The 17445-nt window shown below is 57.8% G+C and overlaps 2 protein-coding genes across 7 annotated transcripts in view; both read left to right on the forward strand.

Annotated features, from left to right (window-relative positions):
- The first annotated feature begins 52 nt into the window (after positions 1–52).
- LOC311633562 (uncharacterized protein) lies at positions 53–9651 on the forward strand. The gene is made up of 3 exons (XM_084906351.1): positions 53–307; positions 4940–5063; positions 6053–9651. The coding sequence occupies exons 1-3, from the start codon at positions 149–151 to the stop codon at positions 7873–7875; spliced, it is 2106 nt and encodes a 701-aa protein (XP_084762477.1). The 5' UTR covers positions 53–148; the 3' UTR covers positions 7876–9651.
- LOC311633556 (zinc finger protein 551-like) overlaps positions 2341–17445 on the forward strand; it is a 50038-nt gene continuing 34933 nt past the window's right edge. Inside the window, exons 1-2 of one of the 6 annotated variants that reach the window (XM_084906336.1) lie at positions 2341–2421; positions 15243–15366. In XM_084906336.1, coding sequence (XP_084762462.1) covers positions 2356–2421; positions 15243–15366 — 190 coding nt within the window. In that variant the 5' untranslated portion in view covers positions 2341–2355. Of the gene's footprint in view, positions 2422–12750; positions 13211–15242; positions 15367–17445 lie in introns of those variants that run through there. The other 5 variants (XM_084906334.1, XM_084906335.1, XM_084906342.1 and 2 more) reach the window with 5 other exon arrangements.

A 17445-nucleotide genomic window follows, 5' to 3' on the forward strand; every position in this document is an offset into this window, starting at 1 on the left:
ACGCTCGGGAGCGGGGCGTCGCTGGGCTGCGCCGAGGGGTCAGGGCGGGACTTCCGGGTCCTCCTCGTGGCGGTCATTTTGGCCTCCCGGCTGCCTCCGGCGGCGGCTCGCCTCTCCGCGCTCCTCAGAGCCCCCCGCCCGGGCCGCGATGGAGGAGGCGCCGGAGGGGCGGTCCCCGCTGCGCGGCGGCGAGGCGGCGGGCTGGCGGGTCGTCGCGGTCGCGGGGGACCCGGGCCTGCCGGGCCCGCACCCCCCGCTCCGCCCACAAAGTCCAATGGCGGCGGCCGCGCTGCGGTTCCCGGCGGAGGTGAGCGCGGCCCCGGGGCGGCCGGGCGGCCGCGGGCGGAGGGGGACGCCGGGGCCGGGGCTGAGAAGGGACCGGCCCGGGGCCATGGCGGGGTCCGGGGGGGCGGGTCCGAGCCGGGGGACGGGCTGCCGGCCCCGCGCCGTGTCCGCCGGCGGCGGAGGGCGCGGCGCGCGGGGCGGGAGCGGCGATGGAACAAAAGAGGGACGTTGTCTCCGATGCGGTTCTCGGGGTTCCTTCCCCCCGAACCGCCCGGGAGAGGGGCCGGCGCTGCGGGCGGGGCGGGGCGGGGGGCGGCGCCCCGGGACCCCGGACCCCGGACCCCGGACCTACTGGCAGCCCCGCCGCCCGCGGTGCCCAGGGCTCCAGCCTGCACCTGGGGACCCGGAGGTCAAGGGTCGGAGGTCAAGGGTCGATTCCCGGGCCCAGCACTCCCCCCCCACCCCCCGGGGTGCAGGCTGGATCCCCTGTCAAGGGGGCGGGGCGCCCAGGAGGCTGCCGGGCCGTGATTCTCTGTCTTCATCGATTTCCTGTCTGTCTCTGCCTCCGCCTTCCTCTGTGAAATCGATAAAAATATATTTAAAAAAAGAAAGAAAGGAAGCAAGAAAGGATGGAATTGGCAAGCGCCTGCACTGCGGCCCGAGAGCCCTGAGCGGAGGGGGCGGCGGCCCCGGCCCCGGGGCTGGGCCAGGCCCCGAGCAGCCTGGGCCCCGGGTCCTGGCGGGGGAGCCGGGCCCTCAGCGCCTTCAGCTCCCACAGGCCCTGCGGTCAGAGCCGCTCAGGGGCCGGGCTGTGGGCTGAGGTCAGGGCCTCCCACTGCGGGGGCCTCAGGCGGTGGGGCCTGGGCTGTCCAGCCGCTCCTCCTGCCCCGGGACCTGCAGACCCTCAGCCCAGGGTCCTGAGGCCAGGTCGGAGGTGGTAAAGAAGTGGTGTCAGCCCTGACCGGTGTTGCTCAGTGGATAGAGCTTGGGCCTGCAGACTGAAGGGTCCCGGGTTCGATTCTGGTCAAGGGCATGAACATTGGTTGCAGGCACATCCCCAGTGAGGGGTGTGCAAGAGGCAGCTGGTCGATGATTCTCATTCTCTAACCCTCTCCCTTCCTCTCTGTAAAAAATCAATAAAATGTATTTTAAAAAAAAGAAGCGGTTTCAGTGTTTGGCCCCCAGTGGAGTGAGATGTGGGGGGTCCTCCCGGGCACAGGTGCCAGGATGTGCAGTGGCTTCTGTGGGCGGCCGAGCTGGTTCAGGCACCTGCAGGTGCAGGTGACCTTGCTTTGTTTTTAAAAAATATACTTTATTGATTTTTTTTTACAGAGAGGAAGGGAGAGGCATAGAGAGTTAGAAACATCGATCAGCTGCCTCCTGCACACCTCCTACTGGGGATGCGTCAGCAGCCAAGGTACATGCCCTTGACCGGAATTGAACCTGGGGCCCTTCATTCCGCAGGCCAACGATGTATCCTCTGAGCTAAACTGGTTAGGGCTGTCCTTGCTTTTGCTTTCTTATGGGAACTGGGAACAATTGGGACAGGAGTCTGATTTTAAAAAATATATATTTTATTGATTTCAAAGAGGAAGGGAAAAGGAGAGGGAGAGATAGAAACATCAGTGATGAGATAGAATTATTGAACAGCTGCCTCCTGCACACCCCCTACTGGGAATCAAGCCCATAACCTAGGCATATGCTCCCAGCCAGAATCGAACCTGGGACCCTTCAGGCCACAGGCCAACTGAGCCAAACCAGTTAGGGCCAGATTTTTAAAAAATATATATTTTGTTGATTTTTTACAGAGAGGAAGGGAGAGGGATAGAGAGTTAGAAACATGGATGAGGGAGAGACATCCATCAGCTGCCTCCTGCACACCCCCTACTGGGAATGTGCCTACAACCAAGGAACATGCCCGTGACTGGAATTGAACTTGGGACCCCCCAGTCCGCAGGCTGATGCTCTGTCCACTGAGCCAAACCGGTTAGGGCTTGATTTTTTTTTTTTTAATATATTTTATTGATTTTACACAGAGAGGAATTGAGAGGAACAGAGTCAGAAACGTCGATGAGAGAGAAACATCGACCAGCTGCCTCCTGCACACCCCCCACCGGGGATGTGCCCACAACCAAGGTACATGCCTTGACCGGAATTGAACCCGGGACCTTTCAGTCCGCAGGCCTACGTTCTATCCACTGAGCCAAACCGGTCCCAGCAGGGTTTGATTTTTAAGTATATATATTTCTTTATTGATTTCAGAGAGGAAGGGAGAGAGAGTGAGAAACATCAATGATGAAAGAGAATCATTGGCTGCCTACTGCACACCCCCCCCCACCCCCCCACACACACACTGGGGATTGAGCCAGCAACCCAGGCATGTGCCCTTGACCCAAATGGAACCCAAGACCCTTCGGTCTGCAGACTGAGGCTCTGTCCACTGGGCCACACTGCTAGTGCAGGAGTCTGATCTGGAGCAGCTTTGTGAGTCGGGTGTCTGTGTGCAGGTGATGGGCCGGTGGGGATTGGCAGCCGCGGAGGCAGGGACTCTGACCCAGGGCGGTGAGGCTCCGGGTGGCTGCAGCGTGGAGGGTGAGGGCGGGGCGGGGTGGGGGTGGGGGTGGGGGTGGTTGCCGGGGCAGGAAGACCTGGAGGAGGCAGCCCGGAGCGCCTGGGAGGGTGTGATGGTCACGGGGCCATGATGGTGGAGGTGGAAATGGGAGACGCAGTTGGGTTTTGGTATTTGAGGTGTGATCCCTGGATTTTTAATGTTATGTATTGGTTTTAGGGAGACAGGAAGTGTGAGAGAGAGAGACTTTGATTTGTTGTTGAACTTCTTCATGCATTCACTGGCTGATTCTGGTATGTGCCCTGAACCCGCAACCTTGTCCTATCGGGACAGCTCTCCTCCAACTCAGCAACCTGCCAAGGGCACTGCCCGAGAGAGAGAGAGAGAGAGAGAGAGAGAGAGAGAGAGAGAGAGAGAGGGAGAGAGGAGGCAGGGTGGCATGGAAACGGGGTTGCTCCTGGCGGAATGGGGTCGCCGCACACGGAGAGGGCAGTCCGTAGCAGTGAGGGCGGGGTGCGTGCAGAGTATCAGGTTTGTTTCTGGCCTGTGAGCGACGAGATGTCCGGGAGCGGGTCCAAGAGGGGTTCAGGGTGGAGACTCCCCAGAAGGGAGTGGGGGTGTCTGGACTGGGAGGAGCTGTGGGATTGCCTGAGGAATGAGGAATCCTGGACGGGTGTGTGTGTGTGCGCGCGCGCGTGCGCGCGCTAAAGGGGGTGAGGATTGTGGGGGTCACACAGGTGACCGAGGAGGCGGTCACGTGGAGGGTGGGAGACTCTGGTTGGGGAGTGGTCACGGCCTCCAAGGCTGAGGAGTAGTAACTCACACAGGATGAGGGGCGTGGGGTTCGCAGGCACGGCTCCAGAGCCTCCCCAAGACTGTGCTGTGGCCCCCAAGACGGTGCTGTGGCCTGGGCGTGGCTGGCAGGCTAGCCCAGTGTGCTGTGGTCATTGGGAGGCCCAGTGGCCTGGTGGGGGGGGTGTTGGGCCCTGTGTGGGGCGAGGACAGGGGAGGCTGTGACTGCAGGAACATGAGGTGCAGCCCCAGGGGAGGCTGTGGGCCCCGGCAGGTGATGTGGGGACAGGGACCCTCGGGGAGGGCGGCCTTCGGGGCGGGACTCCGGCCGCCCCTGTGGGTGTGGGCCATCAGCGTCTGGGAGGCTTGGTCTTCTAGAATCGTCTGAGCCTTCTCTGGACCCCACTCGCTGAGTAATGAGGAGAGGGGCCAGGAGATGACGGTGTGGGACAGGAGGGGGTGGGGCTGGGGGCGTGCAGGGGGGGTGTGGTGGGAAGAGGGATGGCAGGTGGGGAGGGGTGTGAGCTCATGGCCAGGGCCTGGTGCTGACGGCAGTGAATGGTGCACTGGCGGGGATCCCCGTCTGCTGCATCTGGTGGAAGGTTGACGTGCCCCCGGGGGAGTGCCTGGGAGAGGGGGTGGGGGTCCGCATTTGGGTCCACAGCTGAGAGCTATTCTCTGCCCGCCCGCCTGTAGCTGAGGGTGGACACAGTGGGTGTCCGGGCGCCCAGGCTGGAGTCTCGCTGGACTCCAGTGAGCAGGGGCTGCTCAGGGAGGTGGTTCCCTCCTATTGTGACAATAAAGCTGATGGGACCATGCTGTCCGGTCCCCCGGGCTGTCCGGTCCCCCGGGCTATGCTGTCCTGAGGGCTGTGCCTTCGCAGTCGCGCTTCTGGGAGTGGAGTGTGCACGCGTGTGGTGCCAGGTTCCGTGCGGAGCGCAGGGCTGCCTCGGCGCTGGGGACGGTGCTGAGCGTGGAGCCCGAGGCCCTGCTTCCCGTTTCCTGAGGGGCCATGTCAGGGTCACAGGGCGCTGCCTGATGGACGAGTGTCTGACCACTCCCTCCTGCTCCGAGGCCAGCTCCCCTCCCCCTGCCTGCGGCCCCCTGTGTGCCCGGGCACCGGGCACCTCTGCCCTCTCCCTGGGGTCGGGAGTGAGTACCCGAGAGGGACTTGGGTGGGGCTGAGGCTCCGGCGGGCGGGCCGGGGAAGGAAGGTGTCGGGTCTGCAGAGCGCAAACTCCCGGAGAAACTCCCGGAGAGAAGCTGACGGGCGTGCCCTGTGCTCGCTGACAGGACATGAGCTTTGAGGACGTGACGGTCGCCTTCTCCCAGGAGGAGTGGGGGCTCCTGGACGCGGCCGAGAGACTGCTGTACTGCGACGTGATGCTGGACATCTGCACGCTCGTGGCGGCCGTGGGTGAGCCTGGTGCTTCCTGTGCCCTGAGCTGACCGCCTCCCTTTCTCCGGAAAGAGCTGTGGGTCCAGCCCGGCCGAGGGCTCTGCTCAGCCCCTCCCCCCGCTTCCTGTCACTCCTCTGAGCTGTGGGTGCCCTGCCCCGTGGACAGCCCGAGTGGCCTTAATAAGAGCGGGAGAGAGCGGGAGTCGGGGGTCTCGCAGACAGCCTGACGCCCCCGCCTCCTCAGCCTCTCCCCGAGGGTGACCCTGTCCAGATCCGGGGCCTCCATTGCTGCCCCTCCTCTGGCTGAGCGTCCTGTGTGGCTTCCTGGACCCGGTCACGGTCATCCCGTCCGGGAACCATGGCTGCTCCCGTCAGGTCTCCGATGCCGGTGTCTGCGAGCTGCTCTTCTCCTGCTGGCTGCTCCCCGCTGTCCCTCATTCGGACCCGGTCCCTAGCCGATGGGCGGCGGGGGGTGCAGGGAGCCCTGGTTTTTCACAGGGTGCCGTGTCCAGGCGGCCTCAGAGGGGGTTCCCCGGGGGGGGCCACTGGGGAAGAGGATGCCCTGGGGGCTGGTTCAGATCACGCCAGGATTCTGCCCTGTTCCCAGTCCTGTGCTGGCCGCACCGATGCTGGCCGCCTGGCCGTCCTGTCCTGTTAACTGTGACTCCCAGCCCCTCCCCTCTCCCTCTCCGGCGCTGACGTGCTGTGAGGGGTGTGTGGACGCCACGCTGCCATTTACTGGATTGTATTGGCCCTGTCATCAGCCAGCAAGCCTTGCTGGAAGCTGTCAGCGGGAGAAAGACCTGCAGACCCTGCTCTCTCCCATGTGGTCATGCCGTCTGGGGGGGTTTGTGGTGAGGTCTCCCTGTTTGTGATCCTCAGAGGCAGCAGCACGCTTCAGCCTGCCTCCGGGCTCTTGTCACACGGTCCCGGGAAGCCCCCGGAGTCCGACAGGCCCTGGTGACGGGCGGCCCTGCCTCACCTTCTCCTCGTTTCTCTGCTTCCAGGCTATTGGCAGAGGCCGGAGGCCGCGGAGGCCCCCGCCGAGCAGGTGGCGCCCGCAGAGGCAGAGGCAGAGCCGCAGGTCGGGGCGCCCGAGGCCGAGCCGGCGGCGGTGGAGAAGACGCATTCCTGCGAGCAGTGCGTCTTGGTCCTGAAAGCCATCTTCCACCTGACGGAGCTGCAGGCGGGGAACCCGGAGCAGAGGGCCTTCTTCAGCGACGCCTGCGTGCGGGGCTTCTGCTTCCGCGCCAACATCCACCAGCAGCCGCGGGCGGCCGGCCCCGAGGAGGCCTGGCGGGCGGACGCCGACGGCGCCGGGCTCCTGACCAGCAACAGCTTCTACGTGTCCGGGGCGGAGGCCGAGGGGGGCCCGGCCGCCGCCGCCCCCGGCCTGCTGCAGCACCAGCCGGCGCTGAGCTCCGAGGAGCCCCACAGCGTCATCGAGAGCTGGCAGGCCGTGCACGGCGGGCCCGGCCCGCGCCAGTGGGGCGAGTGCGAGCGGGCCGCCTTCCACGGCTCGGACCCGGGCCAGCCGCAGAGCGCCTACACAGGGGAGGGGCTGTTCGAGTGCAGCCAGTGCGGCAAGGCCTCCATCCAGATCTTCAACCTCATGCTGCAGCGGAGCGTGCTCCCGGCCGAGAAGCTGCCCTACGAGTGCGGTGTGTGCGGCAAGTGCTTCAGCTGCGAGTTCTTCCTGCTGCGGCACCACAGCGTGCACGCCGACGGCAAGCCCTACGAGTGCAGCGTGTGCCGCAAGTGCTTCAGCTGCAAGTACACCCTGCTCCAGCACCAGAGGATCCACTCCGAGGAGAAGCCCTACGAGTGCAGCTTCTGCAAGAAGTGCTTCAGCTACAAGTTCAACCTCATGAGGCACGAGAAGATCCACACCGGGGAAAACCCGTACGGGTGCAGCGACTGCGGCAAGTCCTTCAGCCACAGCTCCGCCCTCATCCGGCACAAGAGGGTCCACACCGGGGAGAGGCCCTACGAGTGCAGCGACTGCGGGAAGACCTTCACCAACAGCTCCGCCCTCATCCAGCACCAGAGGGTGCACACCGGGGAGAAGCCCTACCAGTGCACCGAATGCGGCAAGTGCTTCCGGCAGAGCTCCGCCCTCATCTACCACCAGAAGGTGCACGCCGGGGAGAAGCCGTACGAGTGCGGGGACTGCGGCAAGTGCTTCCGGTACAACTACATCCTCATCCAGCACCGGAAGGTTCACACTGGAGACAGGCGGTACGAGTGCGGGGTTTGCGGGAAACGCTTCATCTACAACTTCAACCTCATCAAACACCAAAGAATCCACACCGGCGAGAAGCCGTACGTGTGCAGCGATTGCGGGAAGGCCTTCAGACGCAGCTCCTCCCTCATCCAGCACAAGAGTGTCCACAGCGAGGAGAGGCCTTACGAGTGCAATGAGTGCGGGAAGTCTTTCACCCGGGCATCGAACCTCCTCAGGCACTGGAGAGTTCACACAGGGGAGCGGCCCTATGAGTGTAGCGACTGCGGCAAGTCCTTCAGCCACAGCTCCGCCCTCATCCAGCACAAAAGGGTGCACACTGGAGAAAGGCCTTACGAGTGCAATGAGTGCGGGAAAACGTTCACCCGCACGTCCAACCTCCTCAGGCACTGGAGAGTTCACACTGGAGAGAGGCCCTATGAGTGTGCTTACTGCGACAAGTCCTTCAGCCACAGCTCCGCCCTCATTCAGCACAAAAGGGTGCACACTGGAGAAAGGCCTTACGAGTGCAACGAGTGCGGGAAGTCTTTCACCCGCACGTCCAACCTCCTCAGGCACCGGAGACTGCACACTGGGGAAAAGCATTGACGGCCCCGGGGAGGCCGTGTTTCCGCTCAGGCCGACGGCACTGGGGGAGACTCTTAGAGGCCGGTTTAGCTGAGTTAAAGCCTGTTTCAGCGGGACACGCAGTGTGCTAGGTCCGAGTGAGGCTTTGAGGAGGTCCATTGCACTTTCCCTCCTGCCCAGGGCTGTCCGAGGTGGATGTCACTGCTGAGGCCTCCTCCACCGGGCTCACCTGCACAGGTGTGCCGGCCACGCCGCTGCGTGCGCTCCTGCGGGAGGAAATGAGGAACCCGCAGGCCTCCGGGGGCCCCTGCTTCCTTTCTCTCCTCCCAGGGGTGGACAGAGGACCCGGCCTCGGCTGAGAGGAGCGCCTTCCCTGCGGACGGTGCTCTCACACGGACGCTGTGACGATTCTCCCTCGCCAGCCCGGCCCTTCGCTGTGAGCGTCTCGGGATCCTGGTATGTTCCGGAAGGTCTCGGCACCTTTCACCGCCTCGGTGGTTGTACAGTCGCTGCGTGAGATGATGTGGAATGAGAACTGTGGTCGGCCAGCGCATGGAGGGCACGTGTTTGTGGGGACCCCTGACTGTCTTGTGTGTCCGGGGGACGGGGCTAGTGGGAAGTCGCTCTGTGTCCCATGTTGGCCCGTGGCCTGCATGACTCTGGTCCCGATGTAAATCCTGGCGCCACGATTTGGGGGGGGGGGGGGTGTCAGAGGTCACTCTGAAGAGGGGGCATTTTCTTGTGCTTCTGTGGACAATATGAATTTTATTCCTTTTACTGTGTACACTACGCACTTCCGCCTGTGCTGAGGTCGGCAAGGGAGCCCCGGGCAGTGGAGGGGGAGTGACTTGTCTCGGGGGGAGGTGGGCCCACAGTGGGGACAGGAGCGCTGTGTTCACCGTGAGGGGGGACGAGCAGGTTAGGACGAGGTGTCTCTCCCGGGAGCTCAGCCGCAGACGTCCCAGGGCCCTGGCTTCCGTGGTCTGTGGCCGCCGCACCCCCTCTGTGACCTCTGTCACTGCCTCCACCAGCTGTGGACCCCGCGCCTCTGGGGCGTGCACCTCCCGGCCCCGCCGGCACTCCTGTGGCTGGGGGGGCGGGGAGAGGGGGGGCAGAGTATTCGCCGCCCTCCGGCAGGGCTGCGCCTCCCGGGACCCGAGGGGGCTTGCCAGCCGGACCCCTTAGGAAAGAGGGCTGTTCGGCCTCCTCGGAGCCGTGTTAAAGCTTTATTCATGTACTATATATGTATTCTCCACACGCAACCAAGTGCACTTACCTGACGTGTACTGTCTGGTGAGCTTTGACGGACGGATAAAGCTATGAAACCATCACAGCCAACGGACTGGCCTGGCACTCACACGCAGGGTGGGACACGCGTGGGTGTCAAGTAGCGAGCACCTGAGACATAGCGTCTATCTATTCCGTGTTATTTATTGATTCCCATGATGATTCCCATGCTGCCCATCCACTCCGGCTCCACCCTGAGTTCCCACTGCCCTTCCGTCACCTCCCCGCCTGTCACGGCCATCGACCCGCCTTTACTCACAGTAGATAGGTTAGCTCGTGTTCCTGTGATGTCATAGGTGTATGCCCTCGCGAAGATAACGGTTTCCCCCACACAGCCAATGACGTCCGATGCCGGCAGCGATGCTGATGCGAATGCTGATTCCCTTCGCTGCTTTGGCGCAGTCTGTCCTGTAAATAACCCCCGGTTTATCCATTTGTCTGCCTACGGTTAGGTTACTTCCGGGTTTGCGGTATTACGAATAAAGCTGCTACGAATGTGTGCTTTCCGTTCTTTCTGTCCATCGTCCCGTGTCTTCCCCCACGGCGACGATGTGGGTAAACGTGAAGCCTTTACAAAATGCGGAACCGTGGTCTGCGCTGGCCCTTTGCCTTCCCGCCACCGCGGTGTGTGAGGACGCGGATCCTCCTGCACCGAGGCCAGCCCTTCCCGTAGCTCCTGTTTTAAATATCCCCAGATAGCCCTAGCCGGCGTGGCTCAGTGGATAGAGCGTCGGCCTGGGGACTGAAAGTTCGATTCCCGTCAAGGGCATGTACTTGGTTGCGGGCACATCCCCAGTAGAAGGTGTGCAGGAGGCAGCCTATTGATGTTTCTCTTGCATTGATGTTTCTAACTCTATCCCTCTCCCTTCCTCTCTGTAAAAAATCAATAAAATATATTAATTTTAGCAGGGTAGTGGTAGCTTGCTTGTTGCAGGTCCAGCTCCCTGACAGCTCGCCGTGCATTTATTTATGAGCACACGGCCTCTGTCTCCTCAGGCAAAATGTCTGCCAAAATCCCCGCTGCCATTTCCTTTGTGTGAATTCCTTGTTTTATTGAATGGGATGGCAGAATAACATCCAAACACGTGTTGGAACGTCACTCATTCCTCAACCGCCTGAGTGACACCTTTGCCCGATGGAACAGTTTTCGTGTATTTTTAATTATAGTTTTATTGATTTCAGAGAGGAAGGGAAGAGAGAAAAATGGAAACATCAATGGTGAGAGAATCATTGATTGGCTGCCTCCCCCACGCCCCACGGGGGGGGCGGGGGGGGCGGAGTCACTGTGTGCTTGCCCTGCCCTGAAATCGGACCGTGACCTGCTTCATAGACGGATGCTCAAGCACTAGGCCCGCCAGCCGGGCCGGAAGTGTGTGTTTCACATGCTTTTCACGGCGGACGCAGAGTCCTCGGAGGCCACGTGCCAGCAGTCCCTGTGCCCTGGGGCCTCAGGAGGCACGCGGCCTGCACAGCCACTGGGTCCCCTTGACCTCCCTGTCCGCGCTCATCCCTGTCGGCAGGATGTCCTCTGCTGACAGAAGCAGAGGCGGGAGGAGACGGGATGGCCTACTGGGACTGGCGTTACATGGTCATCTCACCCCAAACTTTTTTTTTTTTTAATGAAAGAGGAAATTGATTATTTAATCTTCCCCTACCTGAGGGTATATCTTTGTTGATTTGAGAGAAAGGATGAAAGAGAGAGGATCATTGGGATAAGAGGAACGTTGGTTGCCTCCCTCAGGCACCCAGACCCGGGGATGGAACCTGCCAACGGGGTGTGTGCCCCGACTGGGACTCCAGCCCGTGACCTCCGTGTGCTGGGCCACTCCGACCAGCTGACCGCCCGCCAGGCCCCAAACACCTGCTTTAGGGAAACCATTCCCAGGGCCTGGGCCTGGGCCCGGTCTGTTAGCCAGTTCCCTTAGGCCCTCCGGGAGAGCCGGGCAGAGAACAGGGCCCCCAGCGGGGCCATTGGACGTCCCCGGGACTCTCCCCACCGGAGACTGAAGGAAGATGCCCAGAGAGGCCCCTGCCTTTGCCATTGCTTTTCCGAGGGACAGGGAGGGAGGGAGGGAGGAACAGGAGAGAGAGAAACATCAACTGGTTGCCTCCCACATCTACTCTGATGGAGAGAGGAGCGAGGCCAAACCCAGGTATGTATGTGCCCTTGACTGGGAACCCAGCCCTCACGCCTTCCATGTGCAGGCTGGTGCTCTGACCACGGAGCCACGGGGCCCAGGATGAGATCGTACCATTGGCGTTGGGAGTCCTGAGGCCGAATACACAGGCACAGAATATCCCCCCCACCCTCTGCACCCCACCCCAGCCATGCAGGGAAGGCCCTTTAACGAACCCAGTTAGCCAGGGAGCCAGCAAGAATGTCTGTTCTTCTGTGGAGCAGTCTCCCCGCCCGCTACAGCAATGATCTTGATTATACCCATGGCTTTGTTTTAAATATGTTTTTATTGATCTTTTAAAATATATTCTATTGATTTTTTTCAGAGAGGGATAGAGAGTTAGAAACATCAATGAGAAACATCAATCAGCTGCCTCCTGCACGCTCCCTACTGGGGATGTGCCTGCAACCAAGGCACATGCCCTTGACTGGAATTGAATCTTCGATTCCACAGGCCAACGCTCTCAATAAAATATATTTTTTTGAAAATTGTAAACCTTCTTCAAAAAGAACTCAGAAACCTATCAAAAGCCTTAATCAACCCGAGCTGGTTCAGGCTGATTGGTCCCAGGTTCGATTCAGGCCAAGGGCATGTACCTGGGTTGCAGGCTCGTCCCCGGGCTCGGCCCTGGTTGGAGCTCATGTAGGAGGCAACCAATCAATGTTTTTATCTCACATCAATATTTCTCTTTCCCTCCTTAAAAATCAATAGAAAAGTATCCTCGGGTGAGGATTAAAGAAAAAAAAAAAAAAAAAAAAGCCTTAATCAGCTTTTCACAATGTATCTATGTATCAAGTCACAGCATGTTCTTTGTACGGATCTCACAGGTTAATCAATTACACCTCAATAAAGCTGGCCAAAAAGTCAGGTGACACACATTCATACAAAACCATGATCTCAGCCCACTTTGGAGAAGGATCAATACGTGTACTATCACCCTGGTCGGCTTGACTCAGTGGTCCTGGTTCGGTTCCGGCCAAGGGCACATGCCTGGGTTGCGGGCTTAGTCCCTAATGGAGGGTGTGCAGAAGGCAGCCGGTCAGTGATTCTCATCATTGATGTTTCTCCCTTCCTCTCTGAAATCAATAAAAATATATTTAAAATTTTGTTAATGTGCTAACATTAAGGAACTCTCTGGAGGATTATCAGTTGTACAACCCTACCCACAAACCTACCAATCTCCCCAAAACTTACAGGTGACATTGCAGCCATGACCAGGGACCAAAACCCCGGCTCTGGCTTGAGAAGGCCCTCTAACAGATTGACCTACTCAGCCAGAGTCTAAGCCACACCTTAATTACTATATTTCATTGATTTTTTTTTGAGAGAAGAAGGGATGGGGATAGAAAGAAACATCGTGGATCCCTCCCCCTGCCCCCCCCCCAAAAAAAAAAGGGCATTGTGAAGCTGCCGGCAAGGAAACCACAACACTGATGTGTACTCTGTCCAGGAATCAAACCAGTGGCCTCATGCTTACCAGCCACAAAACCTACCTGTGAGCTATAGCAAGCCTTCTCTGAGGGTCCTAAGACCATAGTAACTGACCGCTTCGGCTGTAGAAACTACATTACCCAGAAGGCAATGCGCCCAACAATGGCGGCTTAAGCCAATGAGAACCCAGGAAGCGGGCCGTTTCCATGATGCCCATGAGGTTAGGGCGGGACTTCCGGCGTCCCCCTCTAGGCTGTCAGGTGGGCCTGTTTGGCGGATTCAAGGAATTAGCGCGCCAAGTCCTGACGGCGGGAGCGCCGCGGGTCCTCCCCGCCGTGCGCGGCGGGTCCGGGGCTCCTGCAGCCGCCGCGGTCCGGTCCGGTTCGGGGCCTCCGGGCCTCGTGGGCCCCGCTCCTCCCGCAGAGTCCGCGGCGGCGGCCGCGCCGAGGCGCCGGGCTGAGGTGAGCGCGTCCCCCGGGCCTCCCGCCTCCCCGGTACCCCAGGCCCCGCGTCAGGGCCGCTGGGCGCTCGGGGGTGACCCCGGCGTGACCCCCGGTGTGACCCGGACGTGAGGGGGTCAGGCAGGGGGAGGGGCTGAGGGGCCGCCGGGGGAACCGCGCAGGGGCGGCCGAGCGGGGAGGATGGGGAAACTGAGGCCCAGTTCTGTGTCTAAAAGCAACAGAGAGGGTGAGGCGAGGTTGCGTGTGGGGAGGTCTCCATTGTTAACGTAAAAAACCACTGAATCCTGTAGAGAATTTTTAAAAAATATATTTTATTGGTTTTCCACAGAGAGGAAGGGAGAGGGAGGGAGAGTTAGAAACATCGATGAGAGAGAGACATAGATCAGCTGCCTCCTGCACGCCCCTCCCCCCCCCCGGGGGGATGTGCGGGCAACCAAGGTACATGCCCTTGACTGGAATCGAACCCGGGACCCTTCAGTCCGCAGGCTGACACTCTATCCAATGAGCCAAGCCAGCCAAGGCATCCCTGATAAATTTTAGTAAATTTAAAGATTAATTGCAGAAACTTAATGTCATTCACTGTTTATAACCTAAGACAAAGTTAAAGTTAATAAATTAACCTTATTTCAGAGTAACATAAATTGGCTAATTGAAATAAATGAATATTCAAAAGTAAAAACTTAATTGTACTGGATAAAAACTGTTTCTGAAGTATTAACAACAACTTTTATCAACAAGTAAATCTACAAACCAAAAAATTTTTTTTAAAAAATCTGATGAACAATATTAACTGTTGAATATAATAGAATCAGAGGTATGGAAGGGGAGTGAACTGACGATTCTCAGGGAAAAGGGGAGATGGGGATGTGGGAAGAGATTGAACATAAACTGTGCACCTATGGATGAGGACAATGGGGTGTGGGGAAAGGTCAGAGGGTGGGAACCTGGTGGAGGGGAGCAACGGGGGGCGGGGGGAAGAGGAATATCTGTAATAATATGAACAATAAATATTAAAAATAAATAAACAAAAAAACAAAACAAAACAAAAAAATAAAAACTTTTATTGGTGGGTCATCTCAAAATAAAATTGCTAAACATGCAATGAATCCAAAGCAGTCATATTTCTGTGCAAAAATAAAAGGTTATCAAGGCTGCATTAGACATGTTACAGAAGCCTCATAATAATACAATAAGCCGAGGCTGGTTTGGCTCAATGGATAGAGCGTCAGCTTGGGGACTAAAAGGTCCTGGGTTCGATTCCAGTCAAGGGCATGTACCTTGGTTGCGGGCATATCCCCAGTAGGGGGTGTGCAAGAGGCAGCTGATCGATGACTCTCTCTCATCGATGTTTCTAACTCTCTCCCTTCCTCTCTGTACAAAATCAATAAAATATATAAAATAATAATACAATAAAAAGGGGGTGTGGCTGTTGTCCTACATGCCAGGTTTAAGAGCTGACGTGCCACTTATCTGCCCACCTGCCCATTGCTGTTGAGGGCGGATACACGGGTCAACAGGACCTCGATGGGACAGCAGATGCCAGTGCCCCCTGGGCTTGAACGTCGCCGCTGGCCTGGGGGAGGGAGAGTGCTAAGCAGGAATTTGTAAGGGTGGTGGTAAAATTAGAATCCTAGGAGGTGACCAGAAAACAAGTTGTTCCTTGTCCACACCTCTCTGCTAGTGAAGGCAATGGGTGGCTTCCAACACAAAATCAAATCTCTCACACCGTCCCTATGGCCAGCTTCTCTCTCTAAGCAATGTTTGTGACATCCCCTGTATTCCCATGATAAGAGGCATTTTGGCCGACATGCCAAGCCCAGAGCTCAGGTGTCATCATCCGCCCATCGTTGTTGAGGGAAGACACAGAATCAGTGACCGCAGGGAGAGAGCAACTCCGATGGCACCAAGGCCTGGATTCTTATGTGACGTGGGGAGTGGAGGGAGCAGATGGATGTGGAGTGTGGGGCTTATGACGAACTTGGAATCCTAGGAGACAAGCTGACTGTGGAGCAAACTGTCTCTGTTACCACAGGAGATGGACTTTGAGGACGTGGCCATCGCCTTCTCCCAGGAGGAGTGGGGGCTCCTCGATGAGGCTCAGAGACTCCTGTACTGTGAGGTGATGCTGGAAATCTTTGCCCTTGTGGCGTCCGTAGGTAAGACCTTCAGATTCTCCGTGTCCTGGGGTGATGTTCTGCCTTCTCTTTTCCATTCCAGAGGTATCTTTGCGTGTCCCACAGCTAGATCACGGGCTCTGCGCACTTAAACCCACTTTCTTGTCATACGTGCTGGGACTGCCAGTGCTGAGCGTGGTGGCGTGCCCTGAACGAGGGATTCCCTGACTGCTCGTGTGTGTCAGGCCGCTCTGGGCCTGTGCTCCTGCTCACTTCTGGGGCCCCACCAGCACAGCCAAGGGTTTGGCGAGCCTGAGGGGGGCTGGTGAAGGATGAAGAAAAGACAGACAGAGAATAAGTTGCCGAAACCGGTTTGGCTCAGTGGATAGAGCATGGACCTGCGGACTGAATGGTCCTGGGTTCGATTCTGGTCAGGGGCACGTACCTTGGTTGCGGGGCACGTCCCCAGTAGGGGGCATGCAAGAGGCAGCTGATCGATGACTCATGGATGTTTCTAACTATCCCCCTTCCTCTCTGTAAAATATCAATCAATAAAAAAATTTTTTTTAAAGAAAAAAAAGAGAATTAGCTAGGTCTAGGTGGATCTTGTGTGTCTGGCTGAGGCCACGGAACAGATCCAGATGGCAAGCTGACCTTTATTTTATAGCCAGAGGTAAACGAGGTAGGGGTCGCCATGGTTACAGTGTTCTTGCCCCACCCACCGCCCACTAGCTACCCAGGAAGGATCTAAGGAGCCTCATAACGTCAAGCTTAATTATGCTAAGAGGGCTCTGCCCTCCAAGCTGGGACTTGTTTGCGACTTTGCTAGCAGGTCAGTCCCAGGCTTCACCCTATAACCGCTCCCTACAACCTCTTTTTTTTTTTTTTTTCTTTTTTAATATATTTTATTGATTTTTTACAGAGAGGAGAGGAAAGGAGAGGGATAGAGAGTTAGAAACTTTGATGAGAGAGAAACATCGACCAGCTGCCTCCTGCACACCCCCTACTGGGGATGTGCCCGCAACCCAGGTACATGCCCTTGACCGGAATCGAACCCGGGACCCTTCAGTCCGCAGGCTGACGCTCTGTCCACTGAGCCAAACTGGTTTCGGCAACTTCTGTCTTCTTTTATTATGCTTTGGATCATTCATATTTGAGTAGTCATACAGTAGCGATGCAGGGACCTCCCTGGTTTTCTCACCGGGTAGACATGTAATCGGGTCTCAGAGGCCTGGCTGAGCATGTCCTAAGTGCCATGTTCAGATCAAACTTAAAACAGCACCCTCCCTCTCCCTCCTGTGTCCAATAGTGTCTTGGTGCAAGTTCCATTGGCCACACCTCATTTCTGCCTTTCCTTGCCTTCGCTTGACGCATCTCTCTCTCTCTCTCTGACTGGTCCTTTCATCTGTGACTTCCGGGCTTCAGGCTTCCTTCACGTGTGCGGCCTCCTGGCGCCACCTGGTCTCCTGCACTGCTCCCTCTGGCAGTGTTCTCCACCCTCGACCTCAGCAATGTGTTAGGAGGTTTGCACACCTCCTTAAGAGGTCTTCAAATACCAGCTCCTTACTTAACTGAATTTTATTGGGAAAGAGACATAATCAACTGTGTACACAGCCTGCCCAGGTCACCAGCAGACGAACTCTGCTGAAGGCTGTTAGGAGAAGGAGCCGAGAGACCGCTCTTGTCCCACGTGGCCCAGGCCGTCTTGTATTCCTTTTCGGGTGAGGGCTGCCCAGTTCTGTGATCTTCAAAGGACAGTGCTGCACAGTAGCCTCTTTTTCAACCTGTTTTTATGCCCCTTGTTTATTTTACTTTTTAATTTTAAATATATTTTATTGATTTTTTTTTTTTTTTTTACAGAGAGGAATAGAGAGTTCGAAACATTGGTGAGAGAGAAACATCGACCAGCTGCCTCATGCACACCCCCTACTGGGGATGTGCTGGCAACCAAGGCACATGCCCTTGACCGGAATCGAACCTGGGACTCTTTAGTCTGCAGGTTGACGCTCTATCCAATGAGCCGAACCAGTTTCGGCTACCCCTTGTTTATTTAAAAAAAATATTTTTGTATTGATTTCAGAGAGGAAGGGAGAGGTAGAAAGAGAGAGACGCCAATGAGAG

This window comes from Pipistrellus hanaki, assembly GCF_964339955.1.
Source record: "Pipistrellus hanaki genome assembly, chromosome: 15".
NCBI lineage: Eukaryota > Metazoa > Chordata > Mammalia > Chiroptera > Vespertilionidae > Pipistrellus > Pipistrellus hanaki.